The sequence below is a fragment of the Pseudophryne corroboree genome, chromosome 7 (genome assembly GCF_028390025.1).
Source record: "Pseudophryne corroboree isolate aPseCor3 chromosome 7, aPseCor3.hap2, whole genome shotgun sequence".
NCBI classification, from domain to species: domain Eukaryota; kingdom Metazoa; phylum Chordata; class Amphibia; order Anura; family Myobatrachidae; genus Pseudophryne; species Pseudophryne corroboree.
In genome coordinates, this window is record NC_086450.1 from 33,583,736 (window position 1) to 33,610,611 (window position 26,876).

General features: G+C 46.6%; 1 protein-coding gene across 1 annotated transcript in view; it reads right to left on the bottom strand.

Annotated features, from left to right (window-relative positions):
• Positions 1-26,876, bottom strand: part of LOC134944328 (NACHT, LRR and PYD domains-containing protein 12-like) — a 227,599-nt gene that overhangs the window by 93,382 nt on the left and 107,341 nt on the right. Inside the window, exons 12-13 of the mRNA XM_063932908.1 lie at positions 10,194-10,364; positions 7,874-8,044 (exon numbers count right to left, since the gene is read on the bottom strand). Coding sequence (XP_063788978.1) covers positions 7,874-8,044; positions 10,194-10,364 — 342 coding nt within the window. The remainder of the gene's footprint in view (positions 1-7,873; positions 8,045-10,193; positions 10,365-26,876) is intronic.

Genomic DNA, 26,876 nt, shown 5'->3' on the forward strand with positions numbered 1-26,876 from the left:
TCCTGCAATGTATGGTGGAGGAGGAGCTGTGGCAATCAACTTCCTGACTGCCCCAGATCCTGCCGCCAGAGCCAAACCTCTCTGTATCTCACCTTCCTGGTGCCATAACTGTAAACAATCATGATGCTGAATTCGTCTCTTTGTTGATTTTACGAGACATATCCTCCTCCTTAAATTTTGTAACACTTCTGGACTGAAGCTACCTATTCTTGGGAATTTGTCCCTGTCTTGTACAGTCATTCTCTCCCATTCATCACATAAAACCTCTGTGTGACTACCGTATTTTTCACACATTACATATCGTGCCGACCCAACTGGTCGGTTCTCTGAATCAACCCGAACCGAGGTTGATCGCCCCCTACCGGAACAAATGGCCCCCATAATCTGCAGGCGTTGCTTATTCCTCCTTGGATCTTTATCTCAAGGTTTTCAGCGAACCCTTACAAACAAACCAAGATGTCCTTGGGCAGGCCGGCGGTGGTGGTTTATCAAGTACCCCACTTACTTCTCGCCCACGTTGGCCAGTACTGCAATCACTGTAACCAGAGCTGCGGTACCCAACCCAGGGCCCCTGTGAACCTTTATTTACTGGGGCGCGTTCCCCAGCAAGTATCGGTTGTTGGATAGTTCCTGAGTGACCAGCGAACTTCCCTTCCAAAAATAAAAAATTACACAAATCACGTCAGAATGTACAAATAGCGTTTGTGACCACTTTACTCTAATGGTATTAGGTCAGATTACTAACTACTGCACACAATTACGTGCGGTCCAATCGTTCAGTACACGAGCACTACTTGTCATGCACTGAAAGATCAATGGAATCGATGTTTCCGGCCGCGATTCCTTCAGCAAGAGCTTATGGCCTATATGGGTTCTGCACCAACACCCCAGGCGTTGTGCCACTGGACTTTTATAGCGGACCTCTTTGTCTATTTTACCTGTTACCTTATGACCTCCTGGTCTGTTACCTTATGACCTCCTGGTCTGTTACCTTATGACCTCCTGGTCTTGTTACCTTATGACCTCCTGGTCTTGTTACCTTATGGTCCGCTATACTCTAATGCTCAAATATTATTTAACCAGGGATGCCTCCCTAGCCACCGTATATGTCACTTACACGTATGTCCCTTGACGAGTACCCGGCTTTCCTTTTGGTTCCACCTTAAAGTTATATAAACTTTTGTATACAAAACACACTCACTCAACACATGTACACTTTGTTTCTATATCTATTTCTGCGCAGAAATTGTCTTTAGGCCAAAAGTGTTACCAATTAGGAGCAGGATCTGTTAAACTAAATTTCAGATTTTTCCAAAAATAGATTTGCGTTATTTACCGCGTCGCGTTATCTACCGCTGTGCGTTAATTATCGCCTTTGCGTTACTTCACTTTATCACAGCTTGAGCTACGTGGGCGTAACCGGACGCTACGTTGCGTAATGTACGCTGCGTGCGTCTGCCTTTTGGATTGCGTACGCTAGTCTTTGTTAGCGACACGTGTACGCAATGCAAAGGATCCACCGTAACACAATATATACTTTTATCAATGTAAATGATCCCTGATCATCTACCGCAATCCACACTGACTGCCTTATCTCCTAGACAAGCCGTGTGTTGGTCTATACTTTAACTATTACCTCTACTATGAAATAACAGCAAATCTCTTTTTGCACTTTCTATCAACTATAAAAATTGGCAAACAGGAATAGTGATATACGAAATTTGAAAAAGAAATGCAGATAAATGTATGCGTGCGTGTATACGCAAGACAGAAGAGAAATAAAACAGTTTTAAAAGACACAAGCGTTTTGTTCTTACTTCCGGTTCCCGGATTCCTTCAGCACTCTTTATCTAAGCGAAGCAGACGCTTATCCCGCCAGCACTATGAGACAATCTCCCACCCTTTGCTGGGGGATAATGTCTGCTGATCTACCTAGTGCAGATGTGAGAAGTATAGGACGAGTTCCCAATTGACAATGCTAAATTCCTTGTCGTATAAACAACCCTTTATGAAGCTAAGAACACTGTACGCTGTTTGCTTAAGAAGTACCGTAATGGTACGCTATTGGCGTAGCGATCGCTCAGCCGTAGGCGAGACGCTCAAGCGTCACGTTCGCTCACGGCCCAGTGATCACAGGACACGTTATTGGCTATGTCTAGGGGAATGATTCGCTGTAGCGTAGCGTGCGCTCGAGACCACGAGGAGGTCACCAGCGATGCAGACGCTCACAACGCTATACCTTTATGTTAAAACCTTATACCAATGAAATACACTGAATACCTTAATGTGAATACAGGGTGTAAGTGCAACCTTGTGTAACCTGACTAACTACAAAGCTGCTTGAGTGTCACCGACGCTCAAGTGAACACTTAACACTATAGGAAATACACAGATACTGGTATTATATCTAATATACTTGTAAAAGGGGATAACAGTACAAATGATACACTACAATATAACAGAGACTTCCTAACCACAGAACTAAACAATAAATACAAAAAGACAATACTACTCTGACCTAAATGAAATACAATACAATACTATAATACTATGGGAGATATAAGAGAAAAGAGGAGAGAGAGAGATAGAGAGAGAGAGAGAGAAATTGGCTCACAGAAAGACAATGATTACGGAGAGAAACTTACGCACAAAGGGTATGATCGCCTGCGCCTCGATATCCAGCTCCCGGCTATCAGCAGATAACCGTTGATGAGAGAGTGAGAGCTGGATGTGGTCGGCCTGCCTATTTATGCCCCACACACAATGCAATCTCATGGTCCTACAATCCCATTGTCCATTGGCCGAAGGAATTCGGCCCTGCATCATAACAAAAGGTCATAGGGTGATTCATACAGGTGGGCTGTGACGATTTCCAACAGCTCAGGTGGGTGGGAAACTGGGTTTCCCGCCGCATACCTGAGTATGAGTAAATAATAGAAATGGACATAAACTTCTTATGTCCATAACTATTCGCACGAGCGATTAATACGCTCCAAACCAACACCGGAATATTGCTAATTAAATACTCTTCCGATGGGTACCAAACACTGCTGTATGATTCCTGTTAGACCCTTCGTACGATATAAAGAGGGATTCCTCAGCTCTGGGACATTGTATTTTAACCAAACTTTCAGAATCTATCAAAGGGACCATGATCTATAAACTACATTAATTGTGAAAATATGTAACGAATGAGTCGCACGCTACGACCACATAAACTCTACCGTAAATACGCATACCGCGCCTGCGAGTGCACGCTATTGCGGGTATGCGCCTCCACGGGAGAGCGTACGCACGCGCAGCGCGGACCAGTGTGCGGTGCAAATATGGCAACGTGCATTGAGACATTTTTCTGACTTTGACACGTCACACACCCAGTGGTGTAACTCCCGCCACTGCGGACGCTTGGAGGCGAAGGGCTGCGGGGACTCCGCCACTGATTGCTGCTGTGAGTCTGGGAAGCAGCCATAGGGCACAGCGCGCGCCTCTCCTGTGTGTCCCTCCTGGGTCTCCGGCGGCGGCATGTCTGTTAAATGAAGTGCCAGTTCGTGAGCCAATCAGAGCTCGCGGACCGGCAGCCAATCAGGAGCTGCAGCTGCCAGTCCACAAGCTCTGATTGGCTCACGAACCGGCACTTCATTTGACTGACACGCCGCTGGAGACACAGAACGGACACAGCCAGGAGAGGCGCACGCTGTGCCCTCCGGCTCCTTCACACACAGCAGCGGGGGAGGGAGTGTACTTGGCACTGGGGGGCATATGTGTAGCTGGAACTGGGGGGGCATATATGGGGCACTGTGGGCATGTGTTTCTGGCACTATGGGGGCATATTTTTATCTGGCACTGTGGGGGAATATCTGGCACTGGGGGCATATGTGGCAATGGGAGCACAGCCCTAGCAACAAGCATTACCACCTGGTAACAAGCACAACACCCAGCTCATGAAATCCCTGGCAACAAGCATTACCCCCTAGCAACGAGCATGATACCCAGTGCATGAAACCCGTGGCAACAAATATTACCCCCTGGCAACGAGCTTGACACCCAGCACGATACCCCTGGCAACAAGCATAACACCTAGCGCATGAAATCCCTGGTAACGAGCATGACACCCTGAGCATGAAAACCCCTGGCACCGTGCATGGAACCAAGAGCATGAAACGCATGAAACCCCTGGCAATGAGCAGGTAATTTAAAAGTAAGAAGCCTTACTGTAGGGCTTAATGTGTAATGGGCATTGCGTTGTGTGGCATAATGTATCAAGGACATTGCAGTGTGTGGCATAATGTATCATGGACATTGCGGTGTGTGTCATAATGTGTCACAGGCATTACCGTGTGTGGTGTACTATATCACAGGCATTGTGGTATGTGGTATAATGTCTCAGGGGTATTGCAGTGTGTGGTATAATGTATAACGGGCATTGCGGTGTGTGTCATAATGTGTCACAGGCATGACGGTGTGTTGTGTACTGTTTCACGGGCATTGTATGTGCTATAATGTATCAGGGGCATTGCAGTGTGTAGCATAATGTATAACGGGCATTGTGATGCATGTCATAATGTGTCACAAGCATTACGGTGTGTGGCATAATGTGTCAGGGGCATTACGGTGTGTGTTATAATGTGTAATGGGCATTATTGTGTGTGGCATAATGTCTAAGGGCCATTGCAGTATGTGGCATAATGTATACTGGGCAGTACTATAAGGAGGAAAAATGACAAATAATGTAAGGGGCATGAATCAGGATTCTTCTTTTTCCTGTGGCGGCCAACGTCTGGGCGTGCAGGTTGCAAAACTGGGGTATAAGGTAGTCTTTTCCTACAATGCCATGTCCCTTTATGCAAGGCCACACACCCTTTTTGCGGCGTGTGACACAGATTCATCACTTTGCTAGTGGCAATTATGGGGGGGGGGGGGGGGTGGAGATGGCGCCAAAGAATGTTTTGGCTTGGGGGAGAAAAATTTCTAGTTACGCCACTGCACACACCCTCCCTGGAAACACTTGGGAATGCCTGCGTTTTTCCAGACACTCCCAGAAAACGTCCAGTTATCACCCCCAAATGTCCGCTTTTTTTGCAGAACAGCGATCAGGTCTGAATCGGGTTTATAATCTCCAAGGAATTTAGTCCACAAAATGATTTAACCAATCGTGCGTTTTACGGCCAAATCCAGCAGCACTCAACAGTCTTTATTTAATGTGACACTTTGTATAAGCTGCAAGGTTTGTCTTACACAGGTGCCCCTAGAAATGCACATTTCCAGAAAAAAATGCAATTTAAAGTAGCAGACTGCGCCGTGGTATAAGTATAGGACCCTATTCCCAGCATTTCTGGGCAGGGCTGCCATCAGAAATTATGGAGCCTGAGACTGTCAAAATAGACAGGGCCCCACCCTCCAAAAAAAAAAAAAAGAATCTGCCGCACTGCTCCACCTCTATGTGATGTCATACTTTGTGACGTTACATATAGGTGGACTGTTACGGACCTACAGAAACGGTTTACAGAAAGCTGATGTGCAGATAAGGCTTGTTTTAAAGAAGTCTTCCCTGTGTATCAGCCTGCTGTTGATTCATAGACTGGTGCAGCTCTACAGGTATCGGTGGTAGGAGCCAGGGGAGGGCCCCTCCCTCTCTGTAAGGGCCCGGGACACCAGTCCCCACAGTCCCCCTCTGATGGCTGCCCTGCCTCTGAGTACCCAGAAAAATAAAGAACCTTTTAAGAGAAAAAGAGAGTTCATAACATATGTACTCAGGTGACATATGGACATTCTATGACCTTGCTGTGTGTCATCTGTGGCAAGTACACACTTAGCAACAAATTGCTCCGTAGGTACAGGTACACACCGACCCGATAATCGCTCCGTCGAATAAAGGCATTCATCAGATCAGCACACACTATCTTCTGCTGTTCCCATCTTGCCCATCTACTCAATCTCTCCCTCTCATCAGGCACTGTCCCTTCTGCCTTCAAGTATGCACCTGTCTCCCCTATTCTTAAAAAACCTACCCTTGATCCGACCAATCTCTCCAACTACCGACCCATCTCTCTTCTCTCTTTTGCCTCCAAACTCCTTGAGCGTATTGTCTACAACCGCCTCACTGTCTTCTTTCTTCCCACTCACTGCTTGACCCTTTCCAGTCTGGTTTCCGTCCTCAGCACTCCACTGAAACTGCCCTCACGAAAGTCTGCAATGACCTCCTTGGTGCGATATCCAGGGGCCACTACTCTCTGCTTATTCTCCTTGACCTCTCTGCTGCTTTTGACACTGTAGACCACCCTCTCGTCCTGCAAATCCTTTACTCCCTTGGTTTGCGTGATACTGCTCTCTCCTGGCTGTCCTCCTACCTTTCTGACGATTCCTTCTCTGTCTCCTCTCATGACTCCACCTCCCCCCACTTCCTCTACCAGTAGGTGTCCCCCAAGGTTCTGTTCTTGGGCCTCTCCTTTTCTCTCTCTACACATCCTCATTAGGTGAGCTCATTAGCTCTTTTCACTTAAAATATCATCTCTACGCTGACGATACTCAAATCTACCTTTCCTCCCCTGATCTCTCCCCCGCTCTCCTCACTCGTATCTCCAACTGTCTCTCTGCTATCTCCTCCTGGATGTCCCAGCGCATTCTTAAACTTACCATGTCTAAGACTGAGCTGATCATTTTCCCTCCCTCCCGCATGACCTCACCTCCCACAATTTCATTATCCATTGATGGCACTACTATCTCCTTTAGCCCCCAAGTGTGATGTCTTGGAGTAATCCTTGACTCCTCCCTCTCCTTCAAACCACACATTCAGTACCTCTCAAAAACCTGCCATTTCCACCTCAAAAACATCTCCAGGATCAGACCCTTTCTCACCCAAGATGCTACTAAGACCCTCATCCACTCACTGGTCATCTCCAGATTGGACTACTGCATTCTCCTCCTATCTGGCCTCCCTCAAAAATGCCTCTCTCCACTTCAATCTATTCTCATTGCCGCTGCCCGTCTCATCTTCCTCCCCAAACGTGCTACATCCATATCCCCTCCCTTGCAGGACCTTCACTGGCTTCCCTTCCCATTCAGAATCCAATGCAAGCTTCTCACACTCATCTACAAAGCCCTCACCCACTCTTCTCCCTCTTACATCTCTGACCTTATCTCTCTTTACATTCCCACGCGTCCTCTTCGCTCTGCTAATGCACGCCGTCTCTCCTGCCAACTGATTACCTCCTCCCACTCCTACCTACAAGATTTCTCACCTGCTGCTCCCTATCTCTGGCATGCTCTACCTCTCCCCATCCGACTCTCCACCTCTCTACAAAACTTCAAATGGCCTCTCAAGACCCACTTCTTCACCAAACCCAGCTAACTCTCCTCCTAACCCTCTTGTCTATGCTCACTGTCTACCACTTCTGTGTCACCCCGGTCTGTTAGCCCCTCACCTTTTAGATTGTTAGCTCACAAGAGCAGGAACTTCTTTCCTCATGTGCCTTTCCTTTTCTTACTTACACTATCTTATACTCCATACTCCCTTTGATGGCACCTAACCCCTGGTTTTCTATACCTGTCCTATATTGTCTTGTACTGTAAGTGTGGTTTTCTTGTTTGCTCATTTGATTATGTACTGTGTAATGGGCACTGCGGATCCCTTGTGGCGCCACATAAATAAAGGATAATAATAATAATAGTGGGGCAGATGTATTAAGCCTGGAGAAGTGATAAAGCAGTGATAAGTGCAAGGTGATAACACACCAGCCAATCAGCTCACAACTATCATTTTTCAAATCTGTAATAAATGACTGGTGTGTTATCACCTTGCACTTATCACTGATTTAGCACTTCTCCAGATTAATACATCTGTCCCAGTGTGTACCCAGCTTAAGACAATTCTTACGTAAGACGTTGCAGGGTGCAGTCTGGATGCTTCAGTCCCTTGCACAGAAGTTTTACTCCAGAGTCCAGCAGGTTGTTCCTTCCTAGTTCCAGGGTGATCAGAGAGCGATTTGTAGTAATCACAGAGCGGAGATCAGCACAGCAGGCGGGGGTCAGACTGCAGTGCCATACCCTGAGGATAGACAGGGGATCTGGATTAGGTCACTTCTTATTAATTCACATTCAGCATTATAGCTAACAGAAATAATAACACTGCAGATGTATTAACCAGGAGAAGTGATAAAGCAGTGATAAGTGTAAAGTGATAACGCACCAGCCAATCATTACGGGTTTGAAAAATGACAAGAGCTGATTGGCTGGTGCGTTACCACCTTGCACTTATCACTGCTTTATCACTTCTCTAGGCTTAATACTTCTGCCCCTAGATCATACTTGCCTACTCTCCTGGAAGTTGTGGGAGGGTCACGATTTTTGGGGTAGCCCCCCGTGCCCCCGGAAAAACAGGCAATTCTCCCGCATCCTGCCCGCACCCTAGTGATGCTGGCAGGATGAAGAGATACTCACTGGTATTTGCAGGTCCGTGTGGTGAGGGAAGGGGCTAAAGTAATGTCCCCTTCCCGCGGACCTGCAACATTTTTTTTAGATGTGGGGACAGGGCTTGATGATGTCACAACCCGGCCCGCCTCCAAAGTTTCTTACAGCGTCTCCTCTCCAGGCTTCTCCCGGACAGGAGAAATTAAAAGTAGGCAAGTGTGCCCTAGATGAAATTGTTGCTGTATGTATCAGCTATTAGGCTGCAGGTGTGTGTCGCTGATAATATTGGCACTGATTTATTGAACCTAGATAAGGGTAGTTAGATGCAAGGGCGGCTCAATGGGCTGGCTGGTAGGGCACTCGCCCGGGGCACTGTAGCCTGATAGGGTAGCTGAAGTCACCTCGCCAGCATTGTACTAGCCCGGGGAGCGCAAAATATGCACTTGCGCAGTTCACCACCCCATAGTGTTACCCACCTGATCAGAGAGAACCTAGTCTGTCAGTCAGAGGCTGGTGGTTACAGCAGGGAGCTGATTACAGAGCTCTATCTCCATACACAGGACCTTCTCCTCCACGTACATAATGGGGCATATCCAGCACAATCTGCATTTATAATATGCAGGTTATAAATATTTTTCTTCTCCTAAATTAAGATTTCTGATAAGAGCCCATCTCAGCAAAGATCTAGACGCAGAATGATGCCTGTACTGCCCATGCGCGGCCGGCGACCGACACGTGCATTAGGGAGAACAGAGAGGGATCAGGAATGGAAGGAACGTGGGAGATATCTGCTGCGGTTCCTCCTTGGTTAATCCAGGGTATCTTTAATATTTGTGAAAACCCATAATTGGGTGTTTTCTGGGGATTTCCCGCAAATATTGTTTATTAAATATGCCCCTATGACAGATGGAAAGAGAAATGTACCGACTGACACAGGGCACTGCTACCCAGGAGTTTGATGCCATGTCCATATACTCAGGTGCTGTGGTAACCTGGCGCCTGGGAATTGTGGTACCTGGCCTGAAGTAGGTGAGATAAGAGGGCTTGGTCGTACTTACTGTAACAATACTCATCCTGCTATCTGTCCCGTACTATTGCAGACAACTGCTGGAGCTAATGTATCACGTTAGGGTAATGCAGTGACAGGCTAGCCGTCTGCTAATTAGCATAATTGCTGAAGTCACAGCAGATTGCACAGCAACACTAACATAACTGGCAGCGTGTAGTTGTGTTTGCGCTTCATGTTGTAAAATCGCAGCCCTATAACTTTAAAATCATGTGGGGAGGTCAAAACGATCAAACTATAAAGGGACCTAGAACCAATGAAGTAGAACCCCAGGTTTTTCTGAACAGATGGGTCCTTGGGACCCACATAATTATAAACTTGGTGTGATCACTGTGGTCCGATGGGCCGGACCTGTCGGCAGTCAGAGGATGAACTGTTTGGAAGCCTGGCCGAGCAGTTCCACCTCCCGCTGATCTGCTGGAGGTAAAGCATGACGTGACATCATGCCAGGGAAACTTGGGGAGGCTGGGAACAGCTTGTGGCACGAGGACGATGTCGCCACTGAGGTGGGCCTGTGTGCTTTAAATGCCAGGAGCAGGTTTTAGTCCCATCTGACCATGCTAACAACTAATGCAAAATAGAAATAACTATGATGAAATAGATTAAGGTCATTTGCAATAAGACAAAATAATGTTTGTGACTTCACAGTAGAATGGTAAAGGAGTTCCTTATAGATACGTATACTACGATGGCGCTGTCTGGACTCCTGCCCAGTTCTTACGTAAGTTTTTGCAGGGTACACTCTGGATGTCTGAGTCCCTCACACAGAACTTTTATTCCACAGTCCTGAAGATCGTTCAGTGAAAGGTCCAGGTGGATCAGAGACCGGTTTGTGGTAATAACAGAGCGCAGATCATCACAGCAGGAGGAGGTCAGACCACAGCACTGCAAGCTGGTGAGAGACGATGGATCTGTGTTAGGTCATATCTTATCATTGTCAGCCATATACTCAGTGTCACGACGCTGCCGGACAATTCTACAAATACGCCAATTTGAGAATTGCCACATGCGACGTGGAAGTCACTTTTGACACACGGGATTAATCAAACACCTTAGCTGCCACCAGCAAGAGGAAATTAGTGTCTAAACACAAGGTAGCCTTCGCTTCTACCTGTCACACACACACTGCAATACTTAGAAAAGTAGGTAGACGTGGGCCACAAGGGGGTCTTGGTTCATAAGAATCACATGATCAGAACTAAAAATTAGATGTTTCATTTCAAGAATACTTCAGAGCTTTAGTTACAAAAAGGTTACAAAGATTATTAAGAATATTTTAAAAACACACACAGAATACAGCAATCTCAACAAATGAAAAGAAATAGAAAGACAGAAAACCTAACTCACTCAAACGAACTTAGGTGGTTCTGTTGTGGGGGAGTTTCACAGAATAGCCTTGTCATCTCCAACATAGAGTTGAGTCCCCAAGAGATGCACTCTCTGTCCCAGTGAGAGGCACAGATATAGTCCTCAGCTTCATCAGCCCCCACCCTTGGGATTTTTAACCACTTCCCTGCTGGACACTAAACATACACCATTTTTACATACTTGGTGCTTGGCAAAAGGCAGGGGGGAAGGGGTGTAGCCCAAAGGCATACTGTATGAAGCTCTTTCAAAGAGAGTGAGGTCTGGGATCTGGGTGTCACATCTTCCTTGGTCTGTTTACAGAGCCCCGCTGTTGACATAACACTAATTGGGCTTATCAGACCTCAATGTCCAGAGCTTGGCAATATGTGCTTTGAACACATGCTTTTGAGATAGAAATGCAATCCCCTTTTACAACGTCATGTCAGAGTCCCAGACCACAGATAATTTATATTTTGGACAATACACCACTCTGATGACCTCACAGGAGAAATTGTGATTTCCCTGACATCTCCCTCTTATCAGTATTTATAACCTCTGGTCTGGTCATTGCTTTCATCCCAAACTTTATGGTCTGTTAATCTCCCCCCAGCCTAGATGCATTGCCTGTCAGCCATTTTGTCATATCTAAGCTGAAAGAATACAAAATTATATATATACAGTACAGTCACTTGAAAACATTATTGGTGATTATTTCTGCAGGTAATCACCACACCTTAGATCACATATAATTTGTGATCCTCCTTTCTGTATTTAAACATGACACTCAGCATGAAGTCAGTTACTGAATCACACTGTGTTAAGTAGATGCAATTGTTGATGTATTTTAGCTAATAGACTGTAGTTGATCATTTTATTGGTTTACTGAATGCAGAGCAGGGCAGGGGGATGTGTTGTAGATAAACCAAAACCACCTGAGAGCTGGAGAAATTGCTAACGTCAAGTTGCAATATACACAGTTTCCCAAAGGAGGCGCTGTCCACCTGAACAAACTTTATACACAACCAATTATAAAAAATACAAATATCATAATTTTAAATGATGAAAGTCTTATATTAAAGACACTACGCATTTTCTTAAGTTGATTGAAAATGTCAAATAGAAATCCAGTTATTTTATCACGCGTGATGTACAATTTCTATCTCTTTCCCTGCTTATCACTTACTGGCACTGTCTCCTTCCCTGCTTAGCCCTTATCGACACTGTCTCTTTCCCATCCTTAGCCCTTACCTACGCTGTCTCTTTCCCATCCTTAGCCCTTACCTACGCTGTCTCTTTCCCATCCTTAGCCCTTACCTACGCTGTTTCTTTCCCATCCTTAGCCCTTACTTACACTATCTCTTTCCCTGCTTAGCCCTTACCTACACGGTCTCTTTCCCTGCTTGGCTCTTACCTACACTGGGGGTAATTCCAAGTTGATCGCAGCAGAAATTTTTTTAGCAGTTGGGCAAAACCATGTGCACTGCAGGGGAAGCAGATATAACATTTGCAGAGAGAGTTAGATTTGGGTGGGGTGCGTTCAATCTGCAATCTAAATTGCAGTGTAAAAATAAAGCAGCCAGTATTTACCCTGCACAGAAACAAAATAACCCACCCAAATCTAACTCTCTCTGCACATGTTATATCTGCCCCCCCCCCTGCAGTGCACATGGTTTTGCCCAACTGCTAAAAAATTTCCTGCTGCAATCAACTTGGAATTACCCCCACTGTCCCTTTCCCTGCTTAGCCCTTACCTACACTGTCTCTTTCCCATACTTAGCCCTTACTTATACTGTCTTTCCCTGCTTAGCCCTTACCTACACTGTCTCTTTCCCTGCTTGGCCCTTAACTACACTGTCTCTTTCTTTGCTTAGCACTTACCTACAATGTCTCTTTCTCTGCTTAGTACTTACATACATGGTCTCTTTCCCTGCTTAACCCTTACCTACGCTGTCTCTTTCCCTGCTTAGCCCTTAATTACACTGTCTCTTTCCCTGCTTAGCCCTTTACTTACACTGTCTTTTTCCCTGCTTAACCCTTACCTACACTGTCTCTTTCCCTGCTTAGCCCTTATCTACACTGTCTCTTTCCCATCCTTAGCCCTTACCTATACTGTCTCTTTCCCTGCTTAACCCTTACCTACACTGTCTCTTTTCCTGCTTAACCCTTACCTACGCTGTCTCTTTCCCTGCTTGGCCCTTAACTACACTGTCTCTTTCTTTGCTTAGCACTTACCTGCAATGTTTCTTTCTCTGCTTAGTACTTACATACACTGTCTCTTTCCTTGCTTAGCCCTTAATTACACTGTCTCTTTCCCTGCTTAGCCCTTTACCGACACTGTATTTTTCCCTGCTTAACCGTAACCTACACTGTCTCTTTCCCTACTTAACCCTTACCTACACTGTCTTTTTCCCTGCTTAGCCCTTACTTACACTGTCTCTTTCCCTGCTTAGCATTTACTTACACTGTCTCTTTCCCTGCTTAGCCTTTTACCTACACAGTCTTTTTCCCTGCTTAACCCTTACCTACACGGTCTCTTTCCCTGCTTAGCTCTTACCTACACTGTCTCTTTCCCATCCTTAGCCCTTTCCTAAACTGTATTTTTCCCTGCTTAGCCCTTACCTACACTGTCTCTTTCCCTGCTTGGCCCTTAACTACACTGTCTATTTCTTTGCTTAGCACTTACCAACAATGTCTCTTTCTCTACTTAGAACTTACATACACTCTCTTTCCCTGCTTAACCCTTACCTACACTGTCTCTTTCCCTGTTTAGCCCTTAATTATACTGTCTCTTTCCCTGCTTAGCCCTTTAGCTACACTGTATTTTTTCCTGCTTAACCCTTACCTACACTGTCTTTTTCCCTGCTTAGCCCATACCTACAATGTGTCTTTCTCTGCTTAGTACTTACATACACTGTCTCTTTCCCTGCTTAACCCTTACCTACACTGTCTCTTTCCCTGCTTAGCTCTTACCTACACTGTCTCTATCATCATTGAGTTTACAAACTACTTTTTGGTTCTTTCATATTAAATCCCTGTACCACAGGGGACTCTCGCGCCTGCAGACTTGGGACTTAGCCTCGACTCCAATGTACCACTTAGTGCGCAGTCATTGCTCCAGATATTTACTGCTTTCCAAGCTGAGATTCTGGCTGAGATAAAGTGGTCTGTTCATACACTCCGCATGTACATTACAGTAACTGGCGAGTGCACAGACCACCAGGAAGCGAAGATGCAGGAAACCATAACCTCCCACAACGGTGTGCCTACACGTTTTCCATCAGAGGCTGGTGAAACAAAGGTCGTCCCATGCTATTGCATCTGCTTTAAGGGAACTGACCCATTTAAACAGCTATAATGATAACAGGAGTGGAAGATTCCCTTCCAAAAATGGCAGTAGAGAGAGAAGTGGAATCCAATACACAGCTGAGAAAATAAGAATTTACTTACCGGTAATTCTATTTCTCATAGTCCGTAGTGGATGCTGGGGACTCCGTAAGGACCATGGGGAATAGCGGCTCCGCAGGAGACTGGGCACATCTAAAGAAAGCTTTAGGACTATCTGGTGTGCACTGGCTCCTCCCCCTATGACCCTCCCCTAAGCCTCAGTTAGGATACTGTGCCCGGACGAGCGTACACAATAAGGAAGGATTTTGAATCCCGGGTAAGACTCATACCAGCCACACCAATCACACCGTATAACCTGTGATCTGACCCCAGTTAACAGCATGATAACAGAGGAGCCTCTGAAAAGATGGCTCACAACAATAATAACCCGATTTTTGTAACAATAACTATGTACAAGTATTGCAGACAATCCGCACTTGGGATGGGCGCCCAGCATCCACTACGGACTATGAGAAATAGAATTATCGGTAAGTAAATTCTTATTTTCTCTAACGTCCTAAGTGGATGCTGGGGACTCCGTAAGGACCATGGGGATTATACCAAAGCTCCCAAACGGGCGGGAGAGTGCGAATGACTCTGCAGCACCAAATGAGAGAACTCCAGGTCCTCCTCAGCCAGGATATCAATTTTGTAGAATTTTACAAACGTATTTGCTCCTGACCAAGTAGCTGCTCGGCAAAGTTGTAAAGCCGAGACCCCTCGGGCAGCCGCCCAAGATGAGCCCACCTTCCTTGTGGAGTGGGCATTTACAGATTTTTGGCTGTGGCAGGCCTGCCACAGAATGTGCAAGCTGAATTGTACTACAAATCCAACGAGCAATAGTCTGCTTAGAAGCAGGAGCACCCAGCTTGTTGGGTGCATACAGGATAAACAGCGAGTCAGATTTTCTGACTCCAGCCGTCCTGGAAACATATATTTTCAGGGCCCTGACAACGTCTAGCAACTTGTAGTCCTCCAAGTCCCTAGTAGCCGCAGGCACCACAAATAGGTTGGTTCAGGTGAAACGCTGAAACCACCTTAGGGAGAAACTGAGGACGAGTCCTCAATTCCGCCCTGTCCGAATGGAACATCAGATAAGGGCTATTTCAGGATAAAGCCGCCAATTCTGACACGCGCCTGGCCCAGGCCAGGGCCAACAGCATGACCACTTTCCATGTGAGATATTTTAACTCCACAGATTTAAGTGGTTCAAACCAATGTGACTTTTGGAACCCAAAACTACATTGAGATCCCAAAGTGCCACTGGAGGCACAAAAGGAGGCTGTATATGCAGTACCCCTTTTACAAACGTCTGAACTTCAGGGACTGAAGCTAGTTCTTTTTGGAAGAAAATTGACAGGGCCGAAATTTGAACCTTAATGGACCCCAATTTCAGGCCCATAGACACTCCTGTTTGCAGGAAATGTAGGAATCGACCCAGTTGAATTTCCACCGTCGGGCCTTACTGGCCTCGCACCACGCAACATATTTTCGCCAATTGCGGTGATAATGTTTTTGCGGTTACATCCTTCCTGGCTTTGATCAGGATAGGGATGACTTCATCCGGAATGCCTTTTTTCCTTCAGGATCCGGCGTTCAACCGCCATGCCGTCAAACCCAGCCGCGGTAAGTCTTGGAACAGACAGGGTCCTTGCTGGAGCAGGTCCCTTCTTAGAGGTAGAGGCCACGGATCCTCCGTGAGCATCTCTTGAAGTTCCAGTTACCAAGTCCTTCTTGGCCAATCCGGAGCCACGAATATAGTGCTTACTCCTCTCCATCTTATCAATCTCAGTACCTTGGGTATGAGAGGCAGAGGAGGGAACACATACCCTGACTGGTACACCCACGGTGTTACCAGAGCGTCTACAGCTATTGCCTGAGGGTCCCTGGACCTGGCGCAATACCTGTCGAGTTTTTCCCAACGGTTTATAATCATGTGGAAGACTTCTGGGTGAAGTCCCCACTCTCCCGGGTGGAGGCAGTTTCTGCCATTGCCCTCCTGCTTCTTGTGCCACCCTGTCTGTTTACGTGGGTGACTGCCGTGATGTTGTCCGACTGGATCAACACCGGCTGACCTTGAAGCAGAGGTCTTGCTAAGCTTAGAGCATTGTAAATGTCCCTTAGCTTCAGGATATTTATGTGAAGTGATGTCTCCAGGCTTGACCATAAGTCCTGGATATTCCTTCCCTGTGTGACTGCTCCCCAGCCTCGCAGGCTGGCATCCGTGGTTACCAGGACCCAGTCCTGAATGCCGAATCTGCGGCCCTCTAGAAGATGAGCACTCTGCAACCACCACAGGAGGGACCCCTTGTCCTTGGTGACAGGGTTATCCGCTGATGCATCTGAAGATGCGACCCGGACCATTTGTCCAGCAGGTCCCACTGGAAAGTTCTTGCGTGGAATCTGCCGAATGGGATTGCTTCGTAGGAAGCCACCATTTTACCCAGAACCCTTGTGCATTGATGCACTGAGACTTGGCTCGGTTTTAGGAGGTTCCTGACTAGCTCGGATAACTCCCTGGCTTTCTCCTCCGGGAGAAACACCTTTTTCTGGACTGTGTCCAGGATCATCCTTAGGAACAGAAGACAAGTCGTCGGAACCAGCTGCGATTTTGGAATATTGAGAATCCAACCGTGCTGCAGCAACACTACCTGAGATAGTGCTACACCGACCTCCAACTGTTCCCTGGATCTTACCCTTATCAGGGAATTGTCCAAGTAAGGGATAACTAAAACTCCCTTCCTTCGAAGGAGTATCATCATTTCGGCCATTACCTTGGTAAAGACCCGGGGTGCCGTGGACCATCCATACGGCAGCGTCTGAACTGATAGTGACAGTTCTGTACCATAAACCTGAGGTACCCTTGGTGAGAAGGGTAAATTTTGACATGAAGGTAAGCATCCTTGATGTCCCGAGACATCATGTAGTCCCCTTCTTCCAGGTTCGCAATCACTGCTCTGAGTGACTCAATCTTGAATTTGAACCTCTGTATGTAAGTGTTCAAAGATTTTAGATTTAGAATCGGTCTCACCGAGCCGTCCGGCTTCGGTACCACAACAGTGTGGAATAATACCCCGTTCCCTGTTGCAGGAGGGGTATCTTGATTATCACCTGCTGGGAATACAGCTTGTGAATGGCTTCCAAAACTGTCTCCCTGTCAGAAGGAAACATCGGTAAAGCCGACTTTAGGAAACGGCGAGGGGGAGACGTCTCGAATTCTAATTTGTACCCCTGAGATATCACCTGAAGGATCCAGGGGTCTACTTGCGAGTGAGCCCACTGCGCGCTGAAATTCATTGAGACGGGCCCCCCACCGTGCCTGATTCTGCTTGTAAAGCCCCAGCGTATACTGAGGGCTTGGCAGAGGCGGGAGAGGGTTTCTGTTCCTGGGAACTGGCTGATTTCTGCAGCCTTTTTCCTCTCCCTCTGTCACGGGGCAGAAATGAGGAACCTTTTGCCCGCTTATCCACGAAAAGACTGCACCTGATAATACGGCGTCTTCTCATGTTGAGAGGCGACCTGGGGTACAAACGTGGATTTCCCAGCTGTTGCCGTGGCCACCAGGTCTGAAAGACCGACCCCAAATAACTCCTCCCCTTAATAAGGCAATACTTCCAAATGCCGTTTGGAATACGCATCACCTGACCACTGACGTGTCCATAACCCTCTACTGGTAGAAATGGACAACGCACTTAGACTTGATGCCAGTAGGCAAATATTCCGCTGTGCATCACGCATATATAGAAATGCATCTTCAAATGCTCTATAGGCAAAAATATACTGTCCCTATCTAGGGTATCAATATTTTCAGTCAGGGAATCCGACCACGCCAACCCAGCACTGCACATCCAGGCTGAGGCGATTGCTGGTCGCAGTATAACACCAGTATGTGTGTAAATACATTTTAGGATACCCTCCTGCTTTCTATCAGCAGGATCCTTAAGGGCGGCCATCTCAGGAGAGGATAGAGCCCTTACAAGCGTGTGAGCGCTTTATCCACCCTAGGGGGTGTTTCCCAACGCACCCTAACCTCTGGCGGGAAAGGATATAATGCCAATAACATTTTAGAAATTATCAGTTGTTATCGGGGGAAACCCACGCATCATCACACACCTCATTTAATTTTTCAGATTCAGGAAAACTACAGGTAGTTTTTCCTCACCGAACATAATACCCCTTTTTGGTGGTACTCGTATTATCAGAAATGTGTAAAACATTTTTCATTGCCTCAATCATGTAACGTGTGGCCCTACTGGAAGTCACATTTGTCTCTTCACCGTCGACACTGGAGTCAGTATCCGTGTCGGCGTCTATATCTGCCATCTGAGGTAACGGGCGCTTTAGAGCCCCTGATGGCCTATGAGACGTCTGGACAGGCACAAGCTGAGTAGCCGGCTGTCTCATGTCAACCACTGTCTTTTATACAGAGCTGACACTGTCACGTAATTTCTTCCAACAGTTCATCCACTCAGGTGTCGACCCCCTAGGGGGTGACATCACTATTACAGGCAATCTGCTCCGTCTCCACATCATTTTTCTCCTCATACATGTCGACCCAAAAGTACCGACATACAGCACACACACAGGGAATGCTCTGATAGAGGACAGGACCCCACTAGCCCTTTGGGGAGACAGAGGGAGAGTTTGCCAGCACACACCAGAGCGCTATATATATACAGGGATAACCTTATATAAGTGTTTTTCCCCTTATAGCTGCTGTATAGTTAATACTGCGCCTAATTTGTGCCCCCCTCTCTTTTTTAACCCTTTCTGTAGTGTAGTGACTGCAGGGGAGAGCCAGGGAGCTTCCCTCCAACGGAGCTGTGAGGGAAAATGGCGCCAGTGTGCTGAGGAGATAGGCTCCGCCCCCTTATCGGCGGCCTTATCTCCCATTTTTTTATGTATTTTGGCAGGGGTTAAATGCATCCATATAGCCCAGGAGCTATATGTGATGCATTTTTTGCCATCCAAGGTGTTTATTATTGCGTCTCAGGGCGCCCCCCCCAGCGCCCTGCACCCTCAGTGACCGGAGTGTGAAGTGTGCTGAGAGCAATGGCGCACAGCTGCAGTGCTGTGCGCTACCTTGTTGAAGACAGGACGTCTTCTGCCGCCGATTTTCCGGACCTCTTCTGCCTTCTGGCTCTGTAAGGGGGCCGGCGGCGCGGCTCTGGGACCCATCCAAGCTGGGCCTGTGATCGTCCCTCTGGAGCTAATGTCCAGTAGCCTAAGAAGCCCAATCCACTCTGCACGCAGGTGAGTTCGCTTCTTCTCCCCTTAGTCCCTCGATGCAGTGAGCCTGTTGCCAGCAGGTCTCACTGAAAATAAAAAACCTAAACTAAAACTTTCACTAAGAAGCTCAGGAGAGCCCCTAGTGTGCACCCTTCTCGTTCGGGCACAGAGATCTAACTGAGGCTTGGAGGAGGGTCATAGGGGGAGGAGCCAGTGCACACCAGATAGTCCTAAAGCTTTCTTTAGATGTGCCCAGTCTCCTGCGGAGCCGCTATTCCCCATGGTCCTTACGGAGTCCCCAGCATCCACTTAGGACGTTAGAGAAATAGGAGGTATAACCAAAACTCTACTATGGAATCAGAATCATATTATTATAGGAATCTTTCTCAGGAGTCCATATGCAGAGATAAGAGAAGATAGATCAAGTTTATTCATACAATCAATGTGAACTATCCTCTGACATCATCATTATCATGGGTGATTTCAATATTGCTATTGATTGTCCAAAATCTGCTTCTCACGCCTCCAAACTACTCTCTCTAACCTCCTCTCTTGGCCTCTCCCAACGGACTGACTCCTCTACTCATCAGGAGGGCCACTGCCTTGATCTAGTATTCACCAGACTATGCTCCGTCTCTGAACTAACTAACACTCCTTTCCCCCCTCAGATCACAACCTTCTCTCACCTGCATGCTCTCCTCTGTTAACTCAAACTCTGTGTTGCTGAAGTCCTCAAATCCTCCTCAAACCCACAGAAATATTAACACAATTAATCTTCAAGAACTTTCCACCTCCCTCAAACAAATGCTTTCACCTATCTCTGCATTCACCTCTCCTGAGATGGTTGTATCACACCTGAACGAGACTCTAGAACTAGCCCTTGATGAAGTGGCTCCAGCTACCCATCACACTCCACGTAGGCCTAGATGTCAACCATGGCACTCTAAATTAACAAGACAACTATAAAAACTCACACGTAAACTTGAACATCAGTGGCGTAAATCTCGTATTTCAAGTGACTTCCTCACATATAAGACTGTCTACCACTCTTATAGAAATGCCCTGATCACTGCCAACAAACATATTTCCATACTCTTATTTCTGCTCAAGCCTCTAACCCCAAATGACTCTTTAATACATTTAAATCACTTCTGAATCCTCCCTCACCTACCCCACCAGCCACTATAAAGGCACAGGATCTTGCTTCCTACTTCAAGAAGATGGTATGCTCTTCGACAGCCAGTGACCTGCTCCGTTCTTTACCTGAACCCTCTGGCACTCTCTCTTCATTTGATCCCACAAATGAAGATGAAGTATCATCACTCTTCTCATCCTGCTTCTCTACTACCTCTCCTCTTGATTCTTTAACCTCACAAATAAGTAAAGCTCTGTCTCTGGTGCTCATCCCACCTTAACTAACATCTGTAATCTCTCTCTCTCTACTGGTATTTTTCCTTCACTCTTCAAGCATGCAGTGATTAGTCCCATTTTGAAAAAACTAAATTCTGACCCTAACGCTCTCTCAAACTACAGCCCTATCTCTCAGCTCCCTTGTCTCTCTAAGCTAATTGAGAGACTTGCCTACACTTGACTCACACACTTTCTTAACTCACACACTTTCTTGGACCCACTTCAGTCAGGCTTCCGTTCCCAACACTCCACAGAAACAGCACTGACTAAAATGGTTAATGATTTGGTCACTACGAAGTCTAAAGGCCATTACTCACTACTTATTCTTCTAGATCTATCTGCTGCATTTGACACTGTTGACCACTCTCTTCTCATACAAACACTACAATCCCTAGGTCTTAAAGACACAGCCTTTCTTGGTTTCTATCCTACCTATCTAATCGTTCTTTCAGTGTTCGCTTCTCTGCATCTACCTCCTCTTCGCTACCTCTTTCAGTTGGAGTACCGCAAGGCTCAGTCTTGGGTCCTCTGCTTTTCTCTATCTATACCTCATCTCTTGGTAAACTAATCAGCTCTTTTGGATTTCAGTATCATCTGTACGCAGATGATACTCAAATCTACCTATCCTCCCCTGATTTGTCCCTATCTGTACTGGGCTGTGTCACTGAATGCCTTTCTGCCATTTCATCTTGGATGACATCTCACCACCTCAAACTGAATATTTCAAAAACAGAGTTAATTATATTTCCACCAGCCAATAGTATGTACCAACCTGATATCTCTATCACTGTTGAAAACTCAACAATCTACCCTACCCCACAACCTCGCTGCCTAGGTGTCAGGAATCGGCGCTCTGCTACGTCTCACTTACCAGCGCGCTGGTGTGCGGGCCTCCGGAGGTCTTGTCCCCAGTTGCGGCTGCATGGGTGTAGTAACCGCGAGCGTTCTATTTCACATTGCTGAGTACTCCTGAGTCTGGTCCTGTGTGGGTTTTGCGGCGTGCCGATGTCCAGCCTGTGTGGACGTTACCATGACACCTGCACGCAGCTGATTCTGATGTTCAATCCAGCTTGTATCTCCGCCTGCAGTTTGTGTCCAATCACTGCTGGGCAGGAGGTATAACTTCCAGCTTGTGGCTCTCTCACATTGCCTCGGACAACAAGTCACACACCGTGTGCCTTAGTTCTTCTGGTTCCTGTTTCCAGCGATCCCCGTGGTTACTTCCGTTTGTTCCAGTCTTCATTCTCACAGCTCTCCTGTTAAACTCCAGACTCCAATTCCATCCAGCCACAATCACCAGCAGCAGAGACTCTCCTCAGGTGTTCGTATTACCATCTCACTTGTACACTGGCTATCTGTATTCCATCTGTGCATTTCAGCAGTATTACTATTGATGGCTTAGAGACTGTTTCCTGCTTGAGCCTAGTAAAGCTATCTGGACTTGTGTGCTTTATAGAGACTGAGTGTTTCTTATACATACCGGAGTTCTGCCTTTCAAGTTACTTTATCTTACGTTATACTGAGACTGTGTGCTATCAAGTACTATTGGACTTTAGTTATATCATCTGCCTTCAGTTTTGTTGTTTCACATTTCATTTGCAAAAGACCTCGGCTATTTAAATCCAGTTATCAACCATTGTCATTCCATTACCGGTTTTCTATTTATACTGTGTTATCCGATCTGCTCAGTAACAATAAAACATCAGCGCCTATGCGCAGGACTATTATATTGCCTCCACATTTTATCCATCAGACCAACACTGACCCACTAGCGCCCCCGCCGGGGACAGACAAACCTAGAGACCTGACGCTAGGTGTCATCCTTGACTCTGATCTGTCATTTGTTCCCCACATTCAATCTGTCTCAAACATATCCAAAATATGACCATACCTTACACAAGACACTGCAAAACTCTAATCCATGCTCTCATTATCTCCTGTATTGATTATTGTAATAGTCTCCTAACTGGTCTACCCAAAACGAGACTCTCACCACTACAACCCATTCTGAATGCAGCTGCGAGGCTAATCTTCCTTGCTCGATGTTCATTGTCTGCAGATCCACTCTGTCAGTCCCTCCCTCTATTGGTTACCTGTATTCTACCGTATTCAATATAAAATACTTTTACTCACACACAAGGCAGTTAACCAAACTACACCAACGTACATCACTTCGCTTATCTCAAAATATCTCCCAACCCGACCTCTTCGCTCTTCACAAGACCTGCGTCTCTCATCCACACTCATTACTCGCTCCCACTCACGCTTGCAGGACTTTCATCGGGCTGCACCCACTCTGTGGAATGCCCTACCACGCACAATAAGGCTCTCCTCTAGTCTCCAAACCTTCAAGCGTTCCCTGAAAACTCACCTCTTTAGGCAGCTAATCAAATTCCAGAACCACCCACATAACTTTTATAAACCTTCCTATCAAATTGCATCCACTCTGCACAGTCCACACATATCCTCACATGTCTTCTCATTCTTCACTTTCCCTTCCTCTCGACCCCGGTTCATCATTGCTGTGTGACCACATCATACAGCCCACCAAGAACTTTTGCAATCTGGCGGACAACTATGCAATAGATAGCACCTTTCCTTGTGTATACATGCCTATTTCCCTATAGAGTGTAAGCTTGTGAGCAGGGCCTTCCTACCTCTATGACTGTTTGTTATTACCCAGTTTTGTTATATCATTGTTATTTCCAATTGTAAAGCGCAACGGAATTTGCTACGCTATATAAGAAACTGTTAATAAATAATCATAAATAAATGAAGCCATCCTGACCGTCCTCTTTACTCATGAGATTGATCAGTGCTTGAAGAGAGCGAACCAATCAATCAATCAATCAATCAATCAGTTCTTGTCATGTTACAGGCTGTGTTTGAAAAATTACAGATACGAGCTGATTGGTTGGTCCTTTATTTCCATTATGGCTTCTGCCTTCATCGTTGTCAGACAAACCTAGAGACCTGACAGTTTGTCCGAGGCCCATGGACCCGGACGGTGGTCAGAGTGTGGGGTCAGGGACACTCCAAGACCTAGTGTCACAACTGGATGGTCAAGAGGCTGCGCAGCAGTAGGTTATGCAATTCCTGCAAGGAATGTCTTTACGATTAGATACTTTGCAACAATCACTTCCAATTCCAGTTTCCCCAGTGTCCTCTTCAGTTATAGTTCCTGCTCCAGGTTCCTCAGTTTCCAGCTCTCCAGTTGCTCCTGTTCCAATGTCTCGCATCCATCTTCCTACCCCGAGTAAATTTGATGGTAATTCTAAGATGTGTCGTGGGATTCTAAATCAATGCAAAGTTCAGTTTGAATTGCAGCCACAGAACTTTCCAACACCTAGAACAAAGGTGGCTTATATTGTTTCTCTTCTAGCTGGCTCTGCTTTGAACTGGGTCTCTCCGCTGTGGGAGCGAGCAGATGCAATATTGAACAACTATACTGAATTTGTTGCCGCATTCCGACGCATCTTTGACGAACCTGGGCGTACGACCTCTGCTTCTTCTGACCTCCTTCAGATCCGCCAGGGAACACGTACTGTGGGTCAGTACGTTATCCAGTTCCAGACATTGGCATCGGAGGTGAAGTGGAACAACCAGGCATTGGTTGCCGCCTTCTGGCATGGTCTGTCTGACCGCATGTAGGATGAACTGACTACTCGAGATTTACCAGAGCAACTGGAAGCTCTAATTTCCCTATGTGTCAAATTGGATCTACGTCTACGCGAGCGGACCTGTGAACGCTCTCGAGGTGATCTTCGCAAGCACCGAGCTATGCCTCCTGTACAGTCTCTACCTATTATTACTGATGAACCCATGCAGGTAAACAAATCTCGTTTAACACCTGAGGAGCGGTCCAGAAGATTAAAGGAAAGACTGTGTCTCTATTGTGCTGCTGCTGGTCATCTGATTGGTTCCTGCCCTGCTCGGCCGGGAAACGCCAGGTCCTAACTTGTAGAGGAGGAGTCAAGTTAGGGCTTTTGAATAAAGCTCCTTCATCTCAGGATCTTATATTACCTGTCACCTTGGAAAGGTCTGAGGGACTCCAATCTTTGTCTGCCTTAGTGGATTGTGGTGCTGCTGGGAATTTTATCACGCAAGCTGCAGTGGATAGACTTCATCTCCCAGTGACTAAGCTGTGTCGTCCAGTTTATCTCACGGCCGTGGACGGAATCCGTATTTCTGAAGGTTCCATCTTTCAGCAAACCAAGCCGGTAGTTCTAGGAGTAGGCTTCCTGCATTCTGAGCTCATTGAGTTCCTGGTTATACCCAAAGCGGGCTATGAGATAGTACTGGGTATGCCTTGGCTCCAACTGCACAATCCGCAATTTGACTGGTCCACATTGCAGTTAACATCATGGAGTTCCTCCTGTCGTCAGTCTTGTCTGGCTCAAGTGTTTCCAATAAAGTCTTCTGGTGTAAAGTCTCAGCCTGGCCTCCCGGAGGCCTATCAGGAATTCACTGACGTCTTCAGTGAGAAAGCAGTGGATGTCTTGCCTCCCCATCGAGAGTGGGATTGTCCCATCGATCTGGTTCCAGGGAGCAAGCCGCCTAGAGGGCGTACATACCCTCTTTCAGTCCCAGAAACTCAAGCCATGAGTGAATACATAAAGGAAAATTTACAGAAAGGTTTCATCCGTCCATCCACTTCCCCAGCTGGTGCTGGATTCTTCTTCGTCAAGAAGAAAGATGGAGGACTTCGCCACTGTATCGATTATCGGGCTTTAAATGACATCACGATCAAAAATAGCTACCCGTTACCTCTTATCACAGAGCTGTTTGACAGAGTTAGAGGGGCTTCCATCTTCACGAAACTGGATCTTCGCGGGGCTTACAACCTTATCAGGATTCGAAGTGGTGATGAGTGGAAAACCGCCTTCAATACTCGTGACGGCCACTATGAATATCTAGTGATGCCCTTCGGTTTAAGTAATGCCCCTGCCGTGTTTCAAAACTTTGTCAACGAAGTGTTTAGAGATCTCTTGTATAAATGTGTGGTGGTTTACCTCGATGACATCTTGATATTCTCCCGTGATTTAGTCTCTCATCGCCAACAGGTGAAGGAGGTTCTGCAACGCCTTCGACGGAATCATCTCTATGGCAAATTGTCCAAATGCACATTTGAAGCTTCTTCAATATCTTTCTTAGGATACATCATTTCCGGAACAGATCTTCAAATGGATCCAGCTAAACTGGAAGCTATAGAAAACTGGTCTCTTCCAACAACACTCAAGTCAGTTCAACGCTTCATTGGCTTCGCCAATTACTACAGAAAGTTTATTAAAGGCTTTTCCACGCTAATAGCTCCAATTACCTGCCTTACCCGGAAAGGGGGAAATCCTTCCCAATGGTCTGATGACGCACTGTCCGCTTTTCACAAAATAAAACAAGCTTTTATTTCAGCTCCTGTGTTACAGCAGCCGGATGTCAGTAAAGCCTTCATCTTGGAAGTGGACGCTTCAACGGTTGGTGTGGGCGCAGTCCTGTCCCAGGTTGGCAGTGATGGTAAGACTCACCCCTGTGGGTTTTTTTCTCGTAGGTTCTCATCTGCAGAAATGAACTATACCATCGGCGACCAGGAGTTGTTAGCAATCAAATTGGCCCTTGAAGAATGGAGGTATCTGCTGGAGGGTACGAGATTTCCCATTACCATCTGTACGGATCACAAGAACCTTCTCTACTTGAAAGCCGCGCAGTGTCTGAATCCTCGGCAAGCAAGGTGGGCTCTATTCTTTTCTCACTTTGATTTTAAGTTGATGTTTAGACCGGGCTCACAAAATGTCAAAGCGGATGCTTTGTCTCGCTCCATGAGCTCAAACGAGAATCCTCAGAACAGGCTGCTCGACCAGTATTAAATCCAGTGGTTTTCGCAGCTACAGGGATGTCGCAAGTCCCGCCTCCAGGCAAGATGTTTGTCTCTCCGGAGCTTCATCCAAACCTTCTGTCTTGGGCTCATACGCATAGGTGTTCGCAGGGGGGGGGTGCCTGGTGCGCACAGGCACCCCCTAATGTCCGGCTCCCCGATCTC